At 44.2% G+C, this 23,220-nt stretch overlaps 1 protein-coding gene across 2 annotated transcripts; it reads right to left on the bottom strand.

The window, feature by feature from the left end:
- Positions 1-234: 234 nt before the first annotated feature.
- Positions 235-23,168, bottom strand: erbin (erbb2 interacting protein). Of its 2 annotated transcripts, XM_088280574.1 has the most exons (27): positions 22,521-23,168; positions 19,613-19,681; positions 14,888-15,082; positions 14,698-14,815; positions 14,075-14,153; positions 13,901-13,990; positions 13,420-13,476; positions 11,736-11,799; positions 11,546-11,620; positions 10,806-10,950; positions 10,217-10,289; positions 9,278-9,407; positions 9,083-9,198; positions 8,813-8,882; positions 8,589-8,688; positions 8,226-8,347; positions 7,966-8,142; positions 7,463-7,651; positions 7,086-7,203; positions 6,454-6,637; positions 4,996-6,376; positions 4,293-4,406; positions 2,991-3,047; positions 2,731-2,883; positions 2,547-2,639; positions 2,301-2,375; positions 235-1,590 (listed from the first exon to the last, which is right to left on the bottom strand). In XM_088280574.1, exons 3-27 carry the CDS (start codon positions 15,071-15,073, stop codon positions 1,483-1,485), a joined length of 4,074 nt encoding a protein of 1,357 aa, XP_088136700.1. In that variant the 5' UTR covers positions 15,074-15,082; positions 19,613-19,681; positions 22,521-23,168; the 3' UTR covers positions 235-1,482. The 2 variants fall into 2 exon arrangements, with proteins under 2 accessions (XP_088136700.1, XP_088136701.1); XM_088280575.1 differs by lacking the exon at positions 4,293-4,406.
- Between the last annotated feature and the right edge of the window lie 52 nt (positions 23,169-23,220).

Raw genomic sequence — 23,220 nt, forward strand, 5'->3', positions numbered from 1 at the left:
GCACATCTGAAGTATATGGTATTAATGTCCGAACTCCCAAAAAATTAAGCACCCAAAAAATAACTGTCCAAGCACCACCAGCATGGCCAATATAGAAACTTAGTAGTCTTAAGTGTACATCAACTACAACCGTTTTATTTATCTTGCCAGCTGGGCTGGGGTGTTTAAAAAAAAAAAAAGAAAACTCACTAACATTTAAATGGAAATTACCAAAGAACCCAATTATGCACAGTGTGAAAGAGCATTTGTTTATTTTCCACAGGAGTTAGGCCAGATAAGATTCATTATGTACAAAATCTGGAATGTCACGTGGATGCACGTCTGTGGTCATTAGAAATACACTAGCTACATGTGAACACAGGTGCCCTCTCTCTGCATTGGAACTTATTGCTGGTTGTACAATTGAAAAAAAAAAAAGAAATTTCTGTGCGCGAATATATTTACACTTTTTGATTAGTAACGTCTAAAAAAAAAAAATAAAAAAAAACAGAAATGGCCCTGCTAAACAATAAATAAGACGTGAGCATCCCAAACAGATCCACAAGGACGACGACCAATAATTTCCCAAGATTGTCTACAAAAAGACAACATTTTGACATGAATATAAACGTCACAATTTCAAACAAACACAAGATGTGAAACATGCTCCTCGTTGCATCATTTGCCGGCTCGTCAACTACAAATCATGTTAACAACCATCTACTTGATAAAAGTGACACATTTACACAAAACGCAGAGACTTCTTCTCCACACTATTGTATACATATAATATATAGATTTCATGTGCTATTTCGTTACAAAACTCTCTTGTCCATATATAAAATCATGTAAAATCATCGGTGGTGTTACTAAAAGGGTTTAAAAAAAAATCATCAAATGTGAAAAAAAAAAGGCTTTATTGCTGTAAAGTGTGAATATTGCTTGTTGAAACAGTTCAAGGTCTTCTTATGGCACTTGCTTCTCTCCCCACACAAGTCAACTCAACAGGAATGGGCACAAAAAGGCAAAAGAGTGGCGCTCTCCCAAATGAATGTGTGAAGAAACTTTAAAGTAAAGGCAAGACAAAGATGAAATATGGACCCGCTCTTACCGCAACACTCCCCCTACCATGCTTGTTTTGGTCACATGAAATAAAAAGCAGAGTTAGGCCAAGCGTCTCACTTTCACGTCCACTCTCCAAGCACGTGTCTTACTGCTCCATTGCTGCTTCATTATGCAAAAAAAAAAAAAATAATATATATATATATATATATATATATATATATAGGGCTCATCCTGCTCCCTAGTGGTCACGGACAGAAGGGGAGCTCAAGTCTTCAGCTGTTATTTTTTTTTCTTAGAAAAAAACAAAACCAAAATAGAAACCACAGTGACAGCCCGTTTGACCACGGCGTCAACACGCTTACATTCAAAGTGGCGTTTCCCCCACATGCTTGTGTAGAAAAATAACTCTCCCGCTTCTACCCCATTCCCGGTCGCCGATTACGCTTGCACGTCTCTCACGATTGTCAGATCCACAGTGCTGGGGAAGGTCTTGAGGAGGGACACGGCGTTCCCATGGTCGATGTTCACAAAGCTGTAGCCGTTCGCCTGGCAACACAAAAAGCAACAACAAAACAATCAGCCCGATCTGTAAATGCTATCAAGGTATCATTCTACACCAAAAACAGTTTTTGGTCCAACACCAGATTTTGTCCCTCTCCTATTTCAATTCAAAACTACTACTACACATTTACCAAATTTAGGACATTGAAACAACTACTTTACAATCATCTAGAAAACTAATCTCATTTCCCATAATTTCACAGTAAAATCCCCAGATTGAGCGATTTACAACCAACTCCTACACTTGTTGATTGATTCAAACCCCACTTCAAAATGTTCAGCTCATGCAGGACATCTTGGGAACAATTCCCATTCTTGAAATTTCAAATGAAAATTCTCAAAATATGAGATATTTGACATAATTCCCTCTTCTTTCCATATTTATCAACATTTTTGGAACACTTCATATTCGCAAAATTTTCACAATGAAACACACAGATTTCTCAACCAATTCAAACCATTCAACCTTCCATTCATTTCAACAATTAATTTCGGTTGAGCTTCCGCTAGTATAAAAAAAATAATAAACATCAAAGACAACAGACGGATAACTTATTTCATAACGTGTCGTCGACGCATGGGCAAAACCCATAACATCCCACTTCCAGTCTTTAAATAACAAAGACGTAGACACACGAGCACATAGACACACAACTTTACATCTATATACTTTACATACTGGGATGGTGACATACTTGGATAATTTTATCACCAGGCTGAAGAATCTTGGATGCTGGACCCTCGGGCTGGACCCTCGTCACAAAGATCCCCTGAAAGGTTGGATCAGACCAATGTTACTCATTTTCATTGTTCTGGGCTATCCTGGGACCTTGGGTATGGTATTTTGTGCCATACGTGGAAATGTGTGTTGGTTTGACAATAAAACTTCCTTGAAAAGTAAGCTTTAACTACAACTTAAAAGAATAACATGAAAACTTTACATTGTCATCCGGACGAAAAGGGTTTCCACGACCTCCCACCCCTCCAGATATACTGAAGCCAAGTTCTGGATTTTTCTCCACCTTCACATGGATCTGAAATACAATGCAAATGTTAACTTTTTATTCTGAATAATATCGCCTGATGTTGATTAAACAGGTGGCCGACGGGAGTGTCCGAGCTGACCTCGTGTGGCGGCCGCGGGGGTCCCGGGGCCTGCTGGGAGACTTTGAGCATCAAGTAATCGATGAGCTGCTCTCTGGAGGGGTGGCGGGCCATGGACGTCTGACTCACGTGAGGACGAGCCGACGGAACCACCTGACCGTTCATCAGAGGCACCTGGCACACCCAAACATTTGTCAAAGTCAAAGCTTGTTGCCATGGACACACCGAGAATGAAATAAAGGAAGGACGTGGGCACGATAGGTAGGTGGAGGTCCACCTACTTTTCTGCGGGAGTCCATTGTGTAGCTCTGCTGCCCCGGTGGACCAAACACGTCGTCCTGCAAGAGACAGAGTTGATTATTCACACAACTCATGAATGAACACAATGACAGGAGACAACGTGATTAGTGAGAAGTATTTTCAGGGGAGCGTCGGTCTTCTGTCAACTAGCTGAGCATCTGAATTGTATCTACAAGCTGAGCAGGACACTACATGTAAGTGCATTTCTACCTCAGGAATCTTTGGAGAACTTACAAAGTGCCACAATGTGTTTGGATTGACTAAACCTTATCTACATATGGTTTGGAAATCGTTTATCAGAGCCAAAAGATCCTGCTGTAAAATAAGTACTTTTTGACACGTGGTCCAGGAACCATTGATGTCCAGAAACCTTTGGTGCCTAGAATCTTTTGGGTTCAGGGAACCGTACTGGACCTATAGAACTTCAAAAGAAGTCATGGGGTGCAGGAACCTTTCAAATCCAGGAACCCCCAATGAACCTATCGGTTACAGAAACTCTTTGGTAATTTTTGGGGCTTTGGGAATTCCCCGATGAAAATTTGGTGTTAAGGAACTCCAATGGGGTTGGGAACCTTTGGTTTGCAGGACGCCAATCCAGGAACCTTCTTTAGGACTACATTTGCAGTGCTGAACCTATTCCATAAGAATCTTTAAGCTTCGGGAACTACCAGGGACCAAGAACCGGAATTTTAGGTGGAAATGCAGCTACATTATCACAATACTATCGCTGTATATAAACATCTCCACTACTGATTCTAGTGGCCACTTACCTTCATGCACTCAAAGTCACTTCTCAGGCCAAAACACAAAGGGACAAGTGGACGACCAAGCAAGCAGCAGAGGAGTTTAAAAGACAATCATGATGAAGTCACAAGATGGTGAGACGATGATGACATATGTATAATGAATATGAATTTGCACATGAACGAGGGTTTCTTGGGGCCTACAGTTGTTTTGCCATTGACTACTGTTCTATCAGATCTATACCAGATGTGGGACTAAGTCTCAAGTTTTAACCTTTTAACGTGAAAAAGTCGCCCTTGCTTAGGTAAATCAAGTTTTAGTCCTAATGTCAGCGACTTAAGTCTGACTTAAAACACCTTCTACGTTGCACAAGTTTAATTAATGGTGGGGAGTGCGTGGAGTGCTCCAGAGGCATGTGCTGGTGACAAACTCAAACATACTCTCACTTGTATGCGTACAAGTGTCAGATGCTTGCGGAGTAAAGCGGGAGAGGAGACACGGGAAAGACCTGCGGTATGGCGGTGCCGGACGGTACTCACACTGAAGGCGACGTAGGGCCTGAACACGTCCCTACAGCTGCCGTAGTAGCAGTTGCGGTGCGGAGAGCAGCCGAGCGGCGCGTTATAAGAATTAAAGGAGCGGGACAGCGCGTTCTGAACGGTGGCGCCAGTCCACGATGTCAGCGGCGGCCATGCAACGCACCCATGACACGCACAAAAACATGCAACAAAGAACAAACGCTTCATGCTTGGCTAAAGAAAGGAATCTTTCCTCAATAAATGTTCAGCATCTTACTGGGTCACACTTTTTGCGAAACCTGTACACAAACTTGCATCTCAAGGCACTGCTCAATGTTAAAGTGACACATTTTGACTGTTGTAAGATGTTTGTCGAGGAGGAGCCAAGTTTAACCTGGGCTGTTAGTGGAAGTCACTGAGTCTTTGCTGTAAGTGTATGAAAACGTTTTTCTCAAATGTACTAAGATCTCTCAGTTGAGATCTTTGTATGATGGGGAAAAACTGGTAGCATCTTACACCATTAGAGAAAGAGCACATAAGAGCACAAAAAACACAAGCGAGTTTGAAAAAACATACCTTGTGATATTTTTGTTTGGTGGTATGCCATGACGCTTTTTGATTATAAATGATGTGCTGTGGCTAAATAAAGGTTGTAATCACATGGCTAGAGTGTCATGTGTGTGTCTAGTTCTTACTGCCCTAAATTCCTTATTTATTTGTTTACCTTTTCCATCTTCTTAGCCTCGATGTGCCGCATCACTTGGTCTCTCCAGTCAGCCGGCACCCTTCCCGGCGCACCGGACACAAGCCCGGGCCCGTCCAGGAGCGAGTGCTCCGACTTGACCCTCACATTAGGTCTCTTACTGGGGCTACCGTGAGGGTAGTGGAAGTCGCTGACCGACATGGTCCTCTCCGGGAGCTCGTGGGGCTGCGGCCGGGCGTTGGGCGGCCTGGCCGGAGCGGCAATGTCGATGCTGTATGTGCGGGTGGAGATGGGCCGCTGCGCTGCATGGCTCATGGCCAGCGGGCCCCTGGCGAGGGTGTGAATGTCCCGGTAGGTCAGGTAGTCGCCCTCTGGCAGCTGCATGCGGCGAGACTCGCCAACGGAAGTAGTGGAGGTGGTGCTGCTCTGCCGTTGTAGAGGGCCTCCACTGGACTGGTTGCTGGTAGAGTGGAGCCTCTCCATGGCCCACATGTCCCCTGGAGGTTTGGATCCCACAGAAGAGCCCCTTTGAGGAGGCTGCAGCGGATATGGCGGTGCCTGATTGCGATTAGAGTAGTTGGTGTTGGCGAGCGAATGAGCCGCAGGGGGGAGGTAGCCTTGGTGTTCAGGGGGCATGGGGGTTCTCTGGGCCCACATGCCGTCTTTGCTCGAGTACTGGACATTGTACTGAGGCGGGGAAGCGCCTGTGGCCCCACCGGGGGTCACGGGGTACCTGCTGTTGCTGGTGGGAGGTTTGGAAGAAGATAGCAAGTCAGAGCTTGGGTACACTTGGAGGTTCTGATCGTCTAGTAAGGAGGCCGACTTGCTCCTGACTATACTCTGGCCCTGAGCCGTGGACGCTGAAGTGGGGCCGCCGCCGTCCACCATCCTGCTCTCTGGCACGCCGTCGCCATCAAACGAGTACATTTTCATGCCGCCCGCTTCGATGTTGCTGATGCTCTGTGACTTGCTCACCTGCGGGGGGAGGCACCTCCTCTCAGGGGACAGTTCTTCGGTGCTGCGAGACATCTCGCCGCCGACCGAGGATCCGTCGCTAACCTGCTGGTTTCCATTCTGGAAATGGTGGTTGTCAAAACCCCGCTTGCTGTCCACTTCCTCCCGTCCCACTAAACCATTATGAGACTCTATCATGTTGTCTGTCGGCAGGTGCGAAACGTTCATATTGATCTGGTCCCACTTGGTGTAACCATCTCTCAGACCATTGTTGAGTCCCTTCTCAATGAAGGCCAGTCGGGCTTCCATAGACAGGTCGTAGTCACCCCCCGGCTCAGTGGCAGCTCGCTGGTTCCTAAGGAGCGCCTGGAGGGATGTTTCCGAGCCATTGCCGTTGTGCAGTCGCTCGCCGACGTCTTTGGAGGGGTTCATGTTCTCATCTTCGTGCCTGGAACAAAGACAGCGCCAGAAATCAGAAGCGGGACTTTGCGGGGATGTCAAAAGAACACTCTGCGTGTTGCAGACCTGCTCTTGGGGAGGAACGGCATCTTGGCTTCCCTCTCAGGGGTGCACAACGAGTTGTCTTGACTGCTGTCGGTGGTCAGAGACACAGAGTCCGACATGCGTGATGGCGACGAGCAATTGCTGTTATTCTGGTTGCTGTTGGCCACCGTGTCGTCAAGCAACGAGTCAGCATCCTTGCTGTCGTCTGCATGTTCAAAACAACACGCCGTTAGTCATCCTGCCTTTTCTTTAACTTGATCAGAGCTTCACCAAATTGGGTCACCGGACCCACGAGGATTGGCAAGCTATAACTCTGGGATGCTCAAAATAATTTGCAATAAATCAATAAAAATACCAAACCATTGTTTCTATTTCTAAACGTTTTGCATCAAGAACCACCTAAAAAAAAAAAAAAACACTCAAAGCAAAACCATCATGACATGTAGATTTAAACTTACTTAAAAAATTGTAATAATGAGTCTATGTATTTCATTGTGGGATGAACTTAAAAAAAAAGATTAACTAAACCAATTACTCTACTTACCTACCTTAACTACACCGCTATAAGGAAATATATTCCTCCAGGGGGTGCTCTGGACCCATAAAGTTTGAGAATCTCTGCTCTAGATACAGTGTCTGTACACAAAAGTTACCTTTTTTGTCTTTACTCAGCGTCACCACTTTGGGCTGGTTAATGGAGATTTCGATGAGAGGCGGCCTCATCTCTGCAATCTTCATCTCCTCCTCTTCGTCAAAAAGTTCCTCAGAGTCCTTGACAGAGGAGAATAGCGTTCAGCTCAAAAAATTTCGGACTGGGGTGTCTAAAGTCCCTCCTGAGATGGGGGTCGAGGGCTGGCATTCGCATCCTGCTGCAGATTTTTTAATTCAAAATGAAAATCAAACATGGCCAGCATTTAGAGTTCTGTGTCATAAACACAAGTTGAAGAGGGTCCCCACCTTCCCTCAATTTTTTTTAAGTGGTTCTGAATGGAAACATTTTGGACAAGTACGTTTAACGTGGCGTCCTTACCTCCAGCGTGTCCTCATGGTTTATGGTGGAGCTCTCGGATGATTTGAGCGGGGCCTGTTGGGAGCTGAAGGACTCAGACTCTGTGTCCCGAGATACTGCTTCTGGAATGTTGGGGATGGTGAAGGTGGCGTTGCAAGCTTTGGGCTCAAAGTCTGACACCATTCCATTAGGGCGGGGAGCTTCTATCACCTGCACAAAAAAAATGTGAATGATGATAACATTATACAATATTATTGATGTTGCCATATTATGAAAAAGTGACTTTTTAAAAGCATGTATACATATAATTGAGCCGATTTAGGCTTTTAAGTAATCAAAACAGTTTCCAGTAAACTGCTGGAAAATGGAACTGCAAATTACAAGCCGTGAAATGTGTATAACTAACAACAGCTACTACAAAAGCTACTAATGTATAGTCATGAAGTATTTCTACTTGTTTACTTCCATCCACTGAGAAAATACAAACTTTCACGAGTGTGAAAAAAAAGCTGCAATTCAAAGACCTTGACTCCCACGTCCTGCACACCAATGTGGTTCCTCTCCACGGGCGTCTTGGGGTCTCTACCCGACTCTTCGCTTGACTCATCCTCTTTGAGCCGGTGCGCCACTGACTGGGCCGTCTTCACCATGTTCTTCAGCTCGTCGGGATACGGCGTGGGATAACGCTTCAGATTCCCCTCCTGGAAAAAAGGAGACGCGTTCTTTCTAAACTTTTACGAGATGGGACGACGACGACGGGGGTCTTGGGAAGGACGTGTTGTACCCTCGGGGGCGTTTCCCTTTCGTCCTTGTCATCGTCGCACTCGAAGGCCACCTGAGCTCGTTGCTTGCGCTGTTCCTCCCACAGGGTCGGATTGAAGCTCTCCGAGTCGGAGTTGGGAATGTCTGGAACACAAGCGGTGGAGAGTGAGGGATCTCTTACAACAATGATCAATATTAAAAAAAAAAAAAAGTCTGACTTTCTGCTGACTTCTTCACTTGGATGGTCATTTTATTAGGTCAAGTGGGTGACCATGACTACCGAGCGGAGGTCAGCTTGCGTAAGATGACGCCAATAGACGTCACTTGTGTGTCAGGTCGCATGAATTAATCACGCATTCAGGTCAAAGTAAGGCTTTGCACTCACAGTCCTCGGTTCTGGTCTGCTGTGGGAACATGTAGTTGGTCAATACGGTTTTTTGGGTCTCGTGGTCCTCTTCCTTTTGCAGCGGGATCAGTGGTTTGGACTGCGAGAGAATGACCAAGAAAAGAGATCACACTCTGAATGAGTCTCAAAAAGAATTAACTAAAGAAGTCTTTAATGAACAAAAGCTAACAGCAATCATACATGGTGATATTCTGGGCCTTTACCTGATTTTCAGACAGCCACATGGCTGTCATTTGGCTGAGCTTAGTGAAACTGTAGGGGAGGTTCTTTAACCTGCAGAGGAACAAAAACGCTATGTCACACAGTTAAATAATTGTAAGGGGTCATTCATGTGGGAAGTTTTATGGGGGAGGGGGGAGTACCAATTACAGTGATTGCTGGCTAATGAAGGTATTGTCATTAAGTGTCTCCTGTTACAAGGGAGAGGCTGCCGGCGTGTGAACACACACCCACGTGTTTTGCACGACACTCACTTGTTGTTGCTCAGATTGATGACCTTCAGCTTGTGCATGTCGCCCATCTCCTCCGGCAGCGACTCCAGCTTGTTGGAGTGCAGGAACAGCACGGTGGTATTTTTCCAGTTGCCCATCTGTCATTAAAAACACAGCCACGCACGTTCAGATGTGCACATTCCAACACGAGATATGGGTCGACCGATGCGAACTCGCCTCTGGGGGAAGCAGGCTGAGGAAGTTGTGATCGGCGGCGAAGGTGCGCATGGCTGCGCACTGGCCAATGGACGGCGGCAAGGCCTCGATCTCGTTGAAGCTGCAGTCCAGCTCGTCCAGAGAGGTGAGCCTAACGGGCAGGATGCAAATATCACACTGGAGGACATTTATGGGCTTCGGGAGCAGCATTAAATGCTGAACAGAAGCAGCACACCAGAAGCTGGTGTCATCTAATCACCCAACAGCGTCAAAGTGCCCAATCGTGGTAAATGTTGTAAATGTTTAGATTTTGTGACAAACGTGTCAAAGAGGTCTTTTTGTCTTTAAAGTCTAGTCATCCAAGTCTGCTTATCCCCATATTGCTGCTTTGTGAGACAGGAACAGACATGGAAGGACCAATTTCCTGGCTTCAGGGTAATATCAGAGGAAGGACGGCCTCAATGAGAAATGGAATAGTAGAAAGCTGTAACGGGGGACGTGAAGTTTAACACGACACTCCACTTGCCAGAAACCAGACGCTGGCTTCATCTAATTACCTTCACACGGGATTCAGTGTCAGCTGTGTGAAAGCTGCACGTATACCACGGCTTTTGTCAAGTAAAAGGTAATCATGGAATGGAGTTGAAGTCCACTCATGATTTTACCAGCATCAGCGGTTGGTTCAGAGATGACAAACACGTCCTGACTGTTCTCAGCACAGCCTGGCCACTAATCTGCTCATCTGACTGCTAACATATGGAGTCATCTTTAAAAGCCTAACACGGGGAGGGGGAGGCTCATTATAAATCCAACAACAACATGTGTCCACACTAACAACCAACAACGCTACTTTCAATCCTCACATGGGATTAAAAATCAACCATCAGGCGTTTTATAATCTGCGCCAGACGCACTCTTAATGAAAGTAAAAAAATAAAGAAGGCGAAGGATGATCCTCACCCTCCAATGGAGTCGGGAAGCTCCATCAGTTGGTTCTCATCCACCTTCAAAGCTGTCAGTTTCTTCAGCTGGCCTGACAACCACAGAGAAAGAGTGAGTTACACAACAACAGATCAGGGTGCTTAGCGACGGGAAACTTCCATCGCAGCATGTATTGGATTACGGAACACTGTCATCAATACTCTCGTTCTGATGCAAATAAATCCCCACTTGTCTGATCGTGTTGTGTTCATGTTCCAAATGCAGGATATTAAACTACATACAAAGAATCACTTTCAACTAAAATCGTTTCATTTGATACCAAATTATTTATTTTATTATTTCACTTTTGGGATCTCTGTTCAGTAAGTCTTTTGATGAATTGTCTTTTGTTGAGGCCTCAATATGCCTAAAAAGTCACTTTTTCCGTTCCGTTGGCAACCCCCCAACCCCATCAGCAAGATTTCCACAGATGATGGTGACTGAGGAACGTGTATTTACGGACATGCTGAAGAGGCAGCCGACTGGGGTTGGGAGGCATCAACTTGGGAAATTCGTATGCACTAAGAATGGGAATTGGCGGAATTTGGGGGCGTGCACAAAGCGTTACCAATAGAGCCTGGCAGTTGTGTGAGGGCGTTGTTGGACAGCAGCAGGTCCTGCAAAGTCTCGCAGCCGCAGATCTGCTCGTCCACCATCTCCAGGTTGTTCTTGGACACGTCCAAGTAGAGCAGTTGCTTGAGCGTGCCCAGCATCTGATGACAAGTACAGACAAACCAGCGTAAGGAAGCGGATCCAGACAAAGAGATGTGTTGCTTGCATTCCGGGCAAAAGAACTTTGATAACGATCAAGCAGATTTCAAAGTTAAGCAGCTTGAGTTTCGGTGAGTGACAAACAAACTGTACTTTAAAAAAAAAAAAAAAGAAAATAAGAAAAAAAGTGAATAGAAGAATAAAAGTTGGCTTATTCTAGATTCTCGGAATGTTCATGTCATCTAGGATGAAAAATGTTTTATGAGTCTAAATCAGTGTTTTTGAGCAGTCGGGGCTGCTTGCTGCATTGTGTGACATTTCGCTAGCTTGTGTATTTAATATTAGAGTAATGTGACGGAGACAATTACTATCTTGACATGCGTCAACTGCAATTATTTTATTTTTTTTTCCATCCGTGTGGCCCAACAGTCAAAAGTGGCCTGCGGACTGGTACCAGGCCACGGCTCAGTGGTTGGGGATTTCTGATTTAGACTCGAAAACAAATTCACATCAAAGCACAAAAACAACTGGAAATGGGGTCATATTTATTTTAGATCGGTAGTTGGCTATGCCACTTTTTGACATTCATGTCAGTACCCCTGGCAAGAACGTCAGCCGGTTTCCGTCCATCCAGAGCTCCTTGATTCCAGTCAGCTGCTCCAGTACCTCAGGCTGTGGACGACACGGTGAGAAACGAAGTTAAAACCTGCGTGCGTGGGGGTTAAAAGGGATTGTGTGCCAAGCGCAGCTTTGGTAAGAGCCCTCTCAAAGTCGCAGGGATGCTCACCACTTCAGTGAACTCGTTGCTGCCCAGGTCCAACCTTTCCAGTTGTGTGAGTTTTTGCATGCTCCTGCGGACACACACACCCACATAAAATGTGTCAGTGGGGAAAAAGCAGATATTAGAAGCAACGCGAGCTAGGTCCTTCAAACATGTCGACGCGCGTTGTTTTTGGCTAGCTCTCGCGTCGACGCAAAGCAGAAGCCCACCAAAGGCTCTGTTTAGATCTCAGGGGCTCCTCATAAAACGAGAATGTAAGACACGCAAACTGAAGCTTGTCAAAAAGGGAACAACCTTTTTAAGTCCACTTCACGACAGCCCACGTTGTGAAAAGTGTGACACTCAGCATGTAGGGGATATATTATCGAAAAGTGACTTTTGAAAGTGTCAATGTAAAGAGTTCGGGCACGAGAGCAGTGATTCCCAACCTTTATTGAAAAATTCATAAATCTCACGGCACCAAACAAAAATGGCGCAAAATGTATATACAGGTTAATTATGTAACTTTTGCCATTTAATTGTTCAATTGAACAGCTCTAAATAGAGGGTGCCAATTATGTTGTCACGTTGTCACTCTTGATCCATGGGGTAATACGATAAGAAGAAGTCAAAGCACAGAAGTGGTGCGTTTTTAATGAAATACTGTGGTAAAAGATTTTCTTTATTGCAAGAATATAACAGACACGGTTGCCACCGGACAGTGACGCAGCTGTCAACCACCCGGCGTTGTGCTTATAATGAGCCGTGCAGAATTTTCCGGAATGACCGGTGCGGCTTGTGACTCCTAAAAAGCACCGGCCCCGCTGTGTGAGAGCGAGCCCTTGAAAAGGCTTTCTTTGTTTGTGGAAACATTTGCTGACATCTCCAGAGATGCCTGCGTGTCGCCCAGGGCAACCCTCACGATGGCCGCTGCCTCTCTTTGTGAGGTCAGCCGGCCTTCTAACGGCTCTGGTGTCTGTCACGTTAAGAGGCAGGGGTGGTTTGTAAAATGGAAGGCAAGGGGGGAGGAGGGGTGCACGTTTCCCACCCAACAAGTGACAAATGATACAACCAAGTAAATCTTTTGTTAGTGGTCTATCTCCCCAAAATGTGCCTTTGAGCAAGCCCTTCCGCATTTTGCCAGGTTGTGACATCACAAACGGGCCAGTTGACATAATACTGGCCCCTTATTGCCTTTATCAACAGTGAAAATAAGTACGCAAGATCAGTATGACGACAAAGCCAAAAGCCAGATTAGCATTAGCCTCCGATTGGTGACACGTGCTACGATTTGGTATAATAGCGAGGGGCTATGTGTCTGCTGCATTTGCCAATTGACAATTGACATTTGGTGAGGAATTGATTTCAAGGATTTTTTTTCTGATTTAATTGACTATACTCCTCAGATTACTGCAGTTAAAGAAATTCTAAAAGGAACAAGCACATTTACTTCAAGCTAAGAAATTGACAACGTGAGCTGAATCATTTTTACAGTGTTCAAGTTTCGCCAAATGAGCACCTGGAACTTTCTCAAAAGTTCTCTGACGTAGCTCCAACCCTCACCTGCCGTAACAGTAAAAAGGTTAAAAAAAAAAACCTGTCGCAGCAAGTCGGCAGGAAAGAGAAGTGGGGGGTTTACGTAACACGGTGGGATTGAATGGTGTGTGAAAGAAAAGGAGGGGGAGCGTGAGATTGTTCACCACTTTCTTACTTTGGCAACATCTTCAGCTGGTTTTCTCTCAGCTCCAAAATCTGCAACTTTGTCAGCCTGCAGCCAGAACAATGCAAATGTCATCATTGTCATCATACAAATACTCACTGGAACTCATTGTATGTTTTGTCTAATGGTGCGTCATCACAACATGTCAACGTGTCTCATGCGTGAACCACAAACAGGCGACACTGAAGAACCAGTTTAACCGCAAAAATGGATCACTGGCAAGCTCCAGAACAATCTGAATGCAGGTGAAACCAATAATCTATTGAAACATTTGGAGACAAAACGATGCTGATTATTCTTGTGGCTTTTCATATTCAGCATCTATGTTTCTACCTATTGTAGTCACCCCGGTACGGATCGTCATTATTCTTGTTTATTTCATTCACAACTGCTTTTAAATAGATTGATTAATTCTATGTCTGTATTGATCTACAATTGTCACTTCATTGCTGATTGCTGATAGCCTACAGACCTGCCGAAACTGGCTGGTAGGAACTCCAGGAAGGCGTCATTCAGGTAGAGCTGGCTCAGGCTCATGAGCTGGGTGAAGCCATCAGGGAGCCTGAAAACAAACAAGCATGTTGGAGAAGAAGATGAGTCACACGAGCAGACCGACGCCGTTGTGGTTTGCATTTTCCATACGCACTTGGAGATGGGATTGACGCTGGCCTCCACGATCGTGAGCACTTTGCAATTCTTGATATTCTCTGGAAACTCCTGGATGCCTGCAAACACCACCAGAGATCCTCATCTTTAGCTTTAGCCATCTGATATGACCACGGCACACAGTACATATGTATACAATGGCAACAGCAGACCTTTATTTTTTATAAAATGTTAGCTTTGGCAAACTAAAATGACTACAGAGCATAACAAAAAATAACATGCATTTTTGAAGAGGAGCCGACTAAGGAAAGAGCCTTGAGGCACGCCTTGAAGGACTGGGACTTGTAAGCTGTTAATGGTGGAAAAACAGTGTCCTGTTTGCGAGATAAGATGGAAAGCAGCTGAGATCAGTACTGGTGAGGCGAGATGATCGGAGTAGTAGTTGGGGAGAATGGAGTAGGAGAGAGTAGGGGAGCGCTGCGGACATACTTTATATGGCATTTGTATATATGTGTAAAGAGAACACGCCACCAAGGGCACCACTTTGTTCCATACACCGTTTGTTTTACAGAGCTAACATGACAAGGGCCAGCATTTCTAGATACATATCTGTGTGTTTTGGACTCCAACATGGACCTCCAAACAGACAAATTCCGGACTTACTGTTTTTACTGACGTCAAGCTCCCTGAGGTTGACAAGGTTGGCGACCCCCGGCGGCAACACCGTGACGTCATTGTCAGGCATGCTCAGTCGTTGGAGCAGCTGGCAGTTGAATAGTTGCTAGTGGCACAAAGACAAATTTACTGACGCGAGCTCAAGAGTAAAGTCAAACTAAAAGTAGATCGGGCTAACTTTGGGCAGATCTTCAATCTGATTGGCATCGAGAAAGAGCTCCTGCAGCGTCTTCTCATAGCTGAAGATCTCCTTGGGTACTGTCTCCAGGCTGCAGTGGGAGTAGTCCAGTGATGTCACCGCCTCCTCCTCGCCCCGCAAGCAGCGGCATGGCACGAGACGAACAAAGAAGCTGCGCTTCGACATCCTCAGACACTGCAGGGGGGGAACAAGGTCATAAAATTAGTTCATATTATTTTGGAATTGATTATTAAGAGTAAAATGAAGATTGTTTTTCCCGTTGCAATTACTGTATGTCAGATTTCCTTATTTGTCAAATCATTTTGCAGTATTGGCTTATATTTTTGTATTTAAGAATTAGAATTTTGATTTTTGTCTTAACATTTTGTATAATATATTTTTTGGACAAATTTGTCATATAATAATTTCAATGTGTGTCCAATATCTTTTATTATTTTGTCACAATAACGGTTTATTTTTCCCTAATGTGTATTTTTTTTCATATACATTATTCAATTTTTTTCAAATCTTTGTCAAATAGTTTAATATTATTAATATTTAATATTTTGCTCAAAATTTCTTATTTGTTTTCAATCTTATGGTTTTTTTTAATCAGTATTATACTTTCCCTATTTTTGTCAAACAATTCCCCATATATTTTTGTAGGACATTTTTTAAATTCTTATGTAACTTTTTTTTTAGACATTATGGTCTCACATTTCTTGCGTTAATCTCTCGTTTGTTGTATTCCTTGCTTTTTTCTTTTCATGCAAATATATTACTAATTTTCCTTATTTTTTAAAAAATATATTTTTGTAATGCTTTTCATCATTTGAGGTCCTATTGCCAAAACAACAAGAGATCCAGACAGCCTTCATTACGGCCTTTAACTTGATGCGTGACTTGAAGTGGCCATTTTTGACCTTGTTAGTACACAATTGGTATGGGACTGAAAGAAACCACTAAGGCCAAATGATGCGGTGGATTCCGGCATTGAGTTAAATGTAGCGCAGGGTTGACATGGAATGCAGTCCAACAAGAGACACTTTGTTTCTTAAAGCGTGTGGAGAATGTTGGTACACAAGCATGGCACCATATTTTCAATGATAAGAGCCCCAACAACAAGTCGCTTTGTATAAAATAAAATGCCGATTTCAGTCATTTGTCTTTTGGCCGAAAGTGTGTGGGCGTCCAAAGGTCAGTGAGACTGGTGAGGAACTTCCTTTAAAAGGTTGTCATACATACACATACACGTGCGCGCACGCGCACACACTACTGTGACAGATCACATTGAAATACTCTCAGCAAATTGTGTGGGACTGTTGCCATCAAAATAGTGTGATAGTTTCTTCTTGTACAGTATGCTTGCCATGCAATCACATCTTATAACATGTCATTTATTTTCAGTCTAAATTATTGATTTTATTACAATCGCGTTTGCTTTATAACAAACACGACCATAGTAGGCCTCCATTTGCCATTAGACGCAGAGATTGGGAAAATCCAACGGTAACCTTGACAACTGCTGCCCGAATCACTGTTTACCATGTTAGCAGGTTGCCAGCAGCTCGCCTGTGTACATGTCGTAAGTAAATAGTGTAGATCAAAGCCAAAATGAAGTGGCTCAAAGTCAGACATGCTTTGGCAACTACCTCAATGCGCCCATAAGGTTTGGAAACAAATGGCACAAGGGTAATTCCGGGGGGCAGAAAGGGATTGACAATCGCTAACCTGCATCAAAAACATGACAAAACCTTGTCGATGTTTGGGCTCGCGCAGCCTCCTTTACACCGACATGTTTTTTTTCTTACTTAAATAAAACCCTGGAGTATTAACATACTTAAATAGAACGTAAAGGATGGATCAGTTTTGGAATCATTTTAGTCTACTTATTACACACACGTGCTAAGATTGTGAATGGTGGCCATGTGAGTGCCGCGTTCCTGGCGGAGAGCCCCGAGGTCTGGCAGCGAGCCCTGTGGCTTCCCCTCCGCAGTGGTGAATGAAAACGACATTCCCGCTTGACCTTCTGGGTCAAGGCTATTGCCATAGAAACTGTTGCCGCATTCCAGAAAAAGTCGGAAATGTCAGGCTGTGGGCTCGAAAAGGTTCAATGGCATGCCGCTTGATTGTCAGTTGGGGTAAATTGATATGCCTCAACTTCACCAAAGTACTAGCGCAGCATGTTAGCATTTGATACGTTTTAAATTTGAAAGAAGCCCACTGGTGTAAATGCTCTAACCCGGAGGTTGCAGGCAGCACCTCACTACAGGGCACATCATTGTTAGCATTTTAGCATTTCAGCAATTCTCATTTGAAATAGTTCATGACTAGCCACTGTGTTTGCAGAGCTGGCTCTACCTTCCAGGCGGGATAATAACTCCGCCGACATGATTGACAGCACACATCAGATGGGCGCTTCGGTGTTGTTTGTTGACTAGGTCAGCTGGGCCACTCAAACGGTTGTTCCTGCTGCATCATGGGACGCCAGGCCGTCTGGCAGCATTTATGTCCCGTCTGGTACCTGTCTGTAATCTCCGTCAAAATGTGTTGCAGGCGGAGCATGCAATCCCGGGAAAGCCATAACAATCTGGATGAAAAGCTGCTTTGAGGAAAGCAAGGGCCACCCCCACGCTAATCACATTGTCACATACAGCAGACAAGCGCAACGTCGCTATTAATAACGCAAGCTCCCCGCCGATGCTGACATGTAGTTGGCTCTGTGCAAAAGGGATTTCTGATTTCTGATAATGTGGTGACTTGGCATACAAGTGAACCAACATGTCCGTTTTTTTGGACAGATGTGACCTCATCACCATTTTTTTTTTTTTTGCCTTGACTCAAGAACAAAAAATGTACACAAACTCACTTTACAACAAGTAGCAGCATGGCAGACACTGTCGCAAGATAGAAACATGAAGACTGGAATCTGAAGTTCCAGTTTCACTCTGCTTCTCAGCTGGCCTTTGAGCACTCAGCGGTCTCGCATGACTCCGCCAAACAAAAAGCCTGATTGTTTTCGCAACGATTAGCCCCAAATGAGGGTGAGTAAACTGATCTGTGGACGAGGACCAAGAGTGGCATCTACACACGGAGATCAGAACACGTGAAGCCTACGCGCGTTCACATTACAGATGATTGTATCGTTCTACTCATATTCTGTCATGCAAAAATGTCGCGTTCTATATTCTGCAGCTTTTTTCTAAAATTGAAATGGCTCTAATTTCAATTTAAAACTCAGAAGTTAAGTCGTACTTATGAAAAACACAAGTATGGCAGCAACAGAGCAAAACAACATTGAACTTGCAACCCGAAAAAGATTCTGATGAACTTCCTGAAAAGCCACTTCCTGCCTACATGATGGCTGACATTGACCCCGCAACAGAAGCAACACCATACAGCCAATTTTAGTGTCTTTCAACGCAGGCTTAACCCAACAAAATGTTAAGAAGTTTAAAGAGCATTCAATGAAGGTTCTCTGCTATTCATCTTTGCACCTGGTTTGAGCAAACAACAGTGACAGGATGAGCAGGACTGCACGTTTCTATAGAATGTTGCGTCATGGCCACACAGCTCACGTCCTGAATCAAAAGAGCACTAGTACAAGACGAGCACAAAACGAAATTTAAGTCGACAATAATGAGCAACCGTGATTTAGTGTTTTTTTTCCTCTTAAGAATATGGTCTATTTTTCTGAGAAAAAAAAAAAGAATTTTCATGTAAGCTTCAGATTTATTTAAAAGGCACGCTTCCTTGATGTTAACATTGGATGACAGTACTAAAATGTCCCCCCAAAAGACGCTGTAGTGATTTACGTGCTTTTTTTTGTGAGGAAATTTACGACAAATTGGCAAGACCCCTTTTGGAGCTCAGCTCCAAAATAACAATAAACATGTCAACGTTCTAAGCTATACACAAACAGGGCAAAAGAATTAGATTGGCTGCAGAAAGTACCAGTCAGGCTTCATGAGAAAAGACCCAAGCGGGTCAGGCAGGCCTGCTAGTTATAAATAGAAGAGCCATCGTACCGCCGTTAAGTTGTTAATTAAATATGAGCTCTCGTTAAGTACGAGCCTCTGGGATTCATTTGGACTGGGCAGTGAGCATTAACGCAGCAAAGAGGCCGGCGGTGGCGGACAATGAATAGAACCGAAGAAAACAATACCAGAACACATGTTTCCTATCATTGAAGTTTTAAATTAACATTTCTATTTACTTGGAAACAGTCTGTACAATTACGATGCAAACCGTATCAAATGGGAAGAGTTTTAATTTTATTGTCATTTGTGTAATGTCTGTGATCTGCTTTCCCGTGATGAACTGAATGAACTCTCTGAGACTGATGAGTCCATCATTTTAGCCACGGGTTGTATTTGCAACCAATTGGGGGGGTAACAGATACCGGGGTGTAGCGAGAGCTGGTTTGGCAGGTGGCTCATGTCAGGTGGCCTCAGGCCCAACAAGGCGAGGCCCTTCCTGTCACCTCGGACGCCGTCATTGACTTTCGTGAGAACCAAATTGCAGCTGCATCATGAGACAGAAGCTGCAATTATTATTACCTTTAGTAAGGTTTTAGCATTAGCTTGTCGTTGGAAGAGTTGAGGTCATTATGATGGTTAGCAACTCAGATACTAGGATTACACCACAAGTACAAAACTCAGGAAGACAACATTGTTTTTGTTTTATGTCGGTTGTTGACACAAATCAGTGTGCATATTGACGTACCTTGTCATTTAGGACTCAAGCGGTTGGGCGGCCGGTGGAGAGTGGGTAACAGAACCAGCAGCAACAACACTGCAAAAGAGAACACGGGAAAAAAACGAAAAGTGTAACGACACATGTACTGAAATTGAGATTCATCTCACAGCATATGCGGAGTTGGAAATGACTCACGCTCAAGCCCCACATAGACATACACTGTGCAGCTCAGCCGTTGGCTAGCGGATGCCACAGCTAGCCATGTGCTTTAGGCAGTAGGTCAACGTGAATAATATCCATCAGGTCCATGTTCCATAACGCTTATCCTAATTTGGGTCACGGGGGAGCTAGAGTCTATCCCAGCTGACTTTTGGGCAAGAGGCGGGGTACACCGCGGACTTGTCGCCATTTGATCACACATACAAACAAGTATTCATGCACACATTCACACCAAGGGACAATTTTCAGGGGTCTTCAATCCTGTTCCTCGGGGTCTGCTGTCCTACCCGTTTTCCATCTCTCCCTGCTGCAACACACCTGACTGTGCTGATTATCTGATCATTTGAATCAGATGTGTTGCAGCAGCGAGGGATGGAAAACACGTAGGAGAATGGACCTTGATGAACAGGATTGAAGACCACTAATTTGGATGCTTCAATGAGGCTACCATGCATGATTCAGGAATGTGAGTGGGGGTCAGAGAAGCTAGAGAAAAAAAAAAGCAATGAAAGCACGGGACGAAAATACAAACTCCACACAGGGTAGCCAGAGCCGAGAGTCAAACCCAGAACCGCAAAACGTCAGAACTGTAAGGCAGACGTGCTAAGCACTTTTTCACCAGGCTGCTGTTTGAGTAGCTTACAAAAAGTGACGAATATGAATGAAAAAAAAAATGCATTTAAAGATCTTATCCAACTAAATCGAGATTCTCACGAGCGGTCGAAAGGTACATAATTGGGTTTGTCTGCAAAAACACGGCCGCAGCGTCTCGGCCCACCAGCTGATGAGGGCACACAAGAGGTTGCAAGCAGATAGCCACACAATGGCACCACAGTGCAAGGCCTCGGTTGGCCCAGACAAAAGAAGCCGGCGAGCGAGAAATATTCTCATCGATTCATCACGTCGCCCCAATCAGCTGCAAACACTTCGTCAGCTTCTGCTCCACTTCCTCTTTGCCGATTGACACCGAACGCAAAAATACTGTAAACATGTCCAAATGGTATACGCGTGGCTTTCACTTGTAAGTCAATTTGAAGTCTGTGAATGCAACGAAAGCAAGCCTAACCTTAACTTGGCATGAATGAGATTTTTTTTTATGTTATGTTCTTAACTGGGTCACAGGAACAGTAAGGGCACAGATGGATGATTAATTCAATGGCGATCATCTGCCGATCATTCTGTTTGCATGGACAACCGAGGAATAATCGCTCAGAACAGCGTTTGCTGGAGTCGAGGACAAAACCAACCAGATGAAGCTCGTCAACCAGAGCAGCTATCAGCCATATATGTCGTTTGTGATTTTATATTTCAATAGTTATTATTCAATGATTTGGGCTTTTTTGGCAAAGTTTGTATTATTTGCTGATATTTTTCAATCTTCTTCATGTTTAGTTTGCATTTAACTTTTTTCTTTTTTACTTTTTTGGTTTGTTTTTGCTGGATGGAGCCTTATTATCTCCGACAGAGATGCAAACATGTGTCCGCCCTCTTTGGTCAAGGGTTAATTCAACCGGGTCAAGTTTCTGGATCCCAGTGACCAGACTGATCTTATTGGTGGGGTGGGGGGTGTTAAGAGTGGTGGGTTTCACACTGTCACAACAAAACAAAAGTCTTGCAGCAGGCTGCCAGTGAAGCAGGAGGTCTTCCACGTTCCTGCTCAGTTTTCCTACACATTCCCAAACAGGGAAGTCACAGATCGGAAGAGAACATGGAAGTAATATTAAATGGATTAAATGCCGCTGGCTAATCTGATTAGTGAACTGGCGAGAAAATGAAAACGCAAATTAATCCGCAGTAGAAGAAGAAAATGAACAAGAACACAGCAAGAAGATAAAGAAACAGGAAAATGAGACTTGCAACATGAACAAGAAGCAAAAGAAGTAACAACCAGGGCAACAAACAGAATAAAAACAACAAGAGTAACATAATCAGCCGGGAGAACAAAAACATTAACTAGAGCAATAGCACGAAAAAATAACTAGAACAGTTAAATAGAATAATAAAAAAAAATACAAAAAGGGAAAAATAAAAGGAACAAGAACAGCAATTGAAGTAAATATATAAAAAGAACAAGACAAAAGAACAGCAAAAACAAAGAAAATTAAAAGAACAAGAATTAGAATGAAAGAAAACTTATAACAAACATGAATAAAAACTAAGGACAACAAAAATACTAAGAATAAGAAAAGGAGCATTAGAGCAAAAAAAAGAACAAGACCTAGACAAGAACAAGAATAACTAAGAAGGAGAAAAATAGTAAGAATAAAAGAAGAAGCACAAAACTAACGCAGGTGGTCCCAGAAGAAAACAGTGCACCGGCAGCTCGGTATGTTTATGAGCTGCCCTGGCTCGGACCAAGATTCAAATTCCACAAATATCTCAAATAACTGGAAATGTAATAAGCATTTTGTCTGTGTAACGTTCTAACTTGACCATCCCGTCTAGTATCGGTTCCCTAAAAACACAAAACAGCTGTTAACTCCACTTATTGCCATCCAACTCGTAAATATCCTAAATTAATATCCAAATCGAACATCAACTGATAACATTTTTATCTAAAATGATTTTCACTCATCTGTGGATGAGAAAACCTCAGAAGATGAGTTGACTGCTGCTTTTACTCCGCCGTGGCTAGCACGGTTAGCATCGTTAGCATGTCGTACGGAGGGCCCCCCCGGCGAACAGACGCGATAACAAAGAGGGGGAAAACACCCACCTTGGTGCCTTGCTGGCGTCACTACGTCCACCCGTGATGTCCAGATACGATTACAGTCCAATTTGACACCGAGGAGGGAGCATTCAGTCGGCTAAAAAAGTCAGCATCGCTCGACGGTACTTCGAATGGTTTCGAGCTAACGTGGCTAACAGTTAGCCCCCCCCCTCCCCACTTAAAGAGCAACTCGAAACTGACCGTGAGGGCTCATATCGGCAACAAAGCCGCCTTAAAGTTGTTGAAGTCACACTTTAACGTTAAAAAGAATGCTTAAAACTTGAGCATAACAAAATGGCTCATTTACAAGTATTGGTTTCACGTCTGAGGAGGAGAGAGAAAAAAAAAATCCAAAATGTCCACACGATATTCATCGAGGAAATACAAAAGCGGCTCGACCGAGTGGACGCTTGTCGTCCAGGGATGAAGCGTGCCGCGCCCAGATGTTTCCACTCATCGTCTCCTCCACGCGCGGGTGACTTCTTTATCCGTGGGTCGATGTGAAGCAAAGCAGGTAAAATTTAGTCCACGCGCTGCTCCCCTCGCTCAGTTCCGTACTGAGCAGTGAGCACTGAAGCCCCAGGCCGACTGGAGCCGCCTACCCGCAAACAGTCGAGCGCTCGTCCGCATCCGTCTTGGTGTCTGCCCACTGACTGCTCCGGCCCTTTTGGAAAAAAAAGTCCGACAACCAATTCTAGTCTTCATT

Source organism: Idiotropiscis lumnitzeri, chromosome 18 (assembly GCF_059441095.1).
Source record: "Idiotropiscis lumnitzeri isolate Australia: NSW breed Sydney's pygmy pipehorse chromosome 18, RoL_Ilum_1.0, whole genome shotgun sequence".
NCBI lineage: Eukaryota > Metazoa > Chordata > Actinopteri > Syngnathiformes > Syngnathidae > Idiotropiscis > Idiotropiscis lumnitzeri.

What these genes read in the sequence shown, in the direction of transcription:
- erbin (XM_088280574.1), bottom strand. Translation starts at nt 15,073, where the DNA reads ATGTCGAAGCGCAGCTTCTTTGTTCGTCTCGTGCCATGCCGCTGCTTG. An exon ending in GGCTGACGTTCTTGCCAGGG is followed by an intron (nt 10,951 to 11,545) that starts GTACTGACATGA and finishes ACTTGTCATCAG; the next exon opens with ATGCTGGGCACGCTCAAGCA. An exon ending in TGTGGCTGTCTGAAAATCAG is followed by an intron (nt 8,689 to 8,812) that starts GTAAAGGCCCAG and finishes ATTCTCTCGCAG; the next exon opens with TCCAAACCACTGATCCCGCT.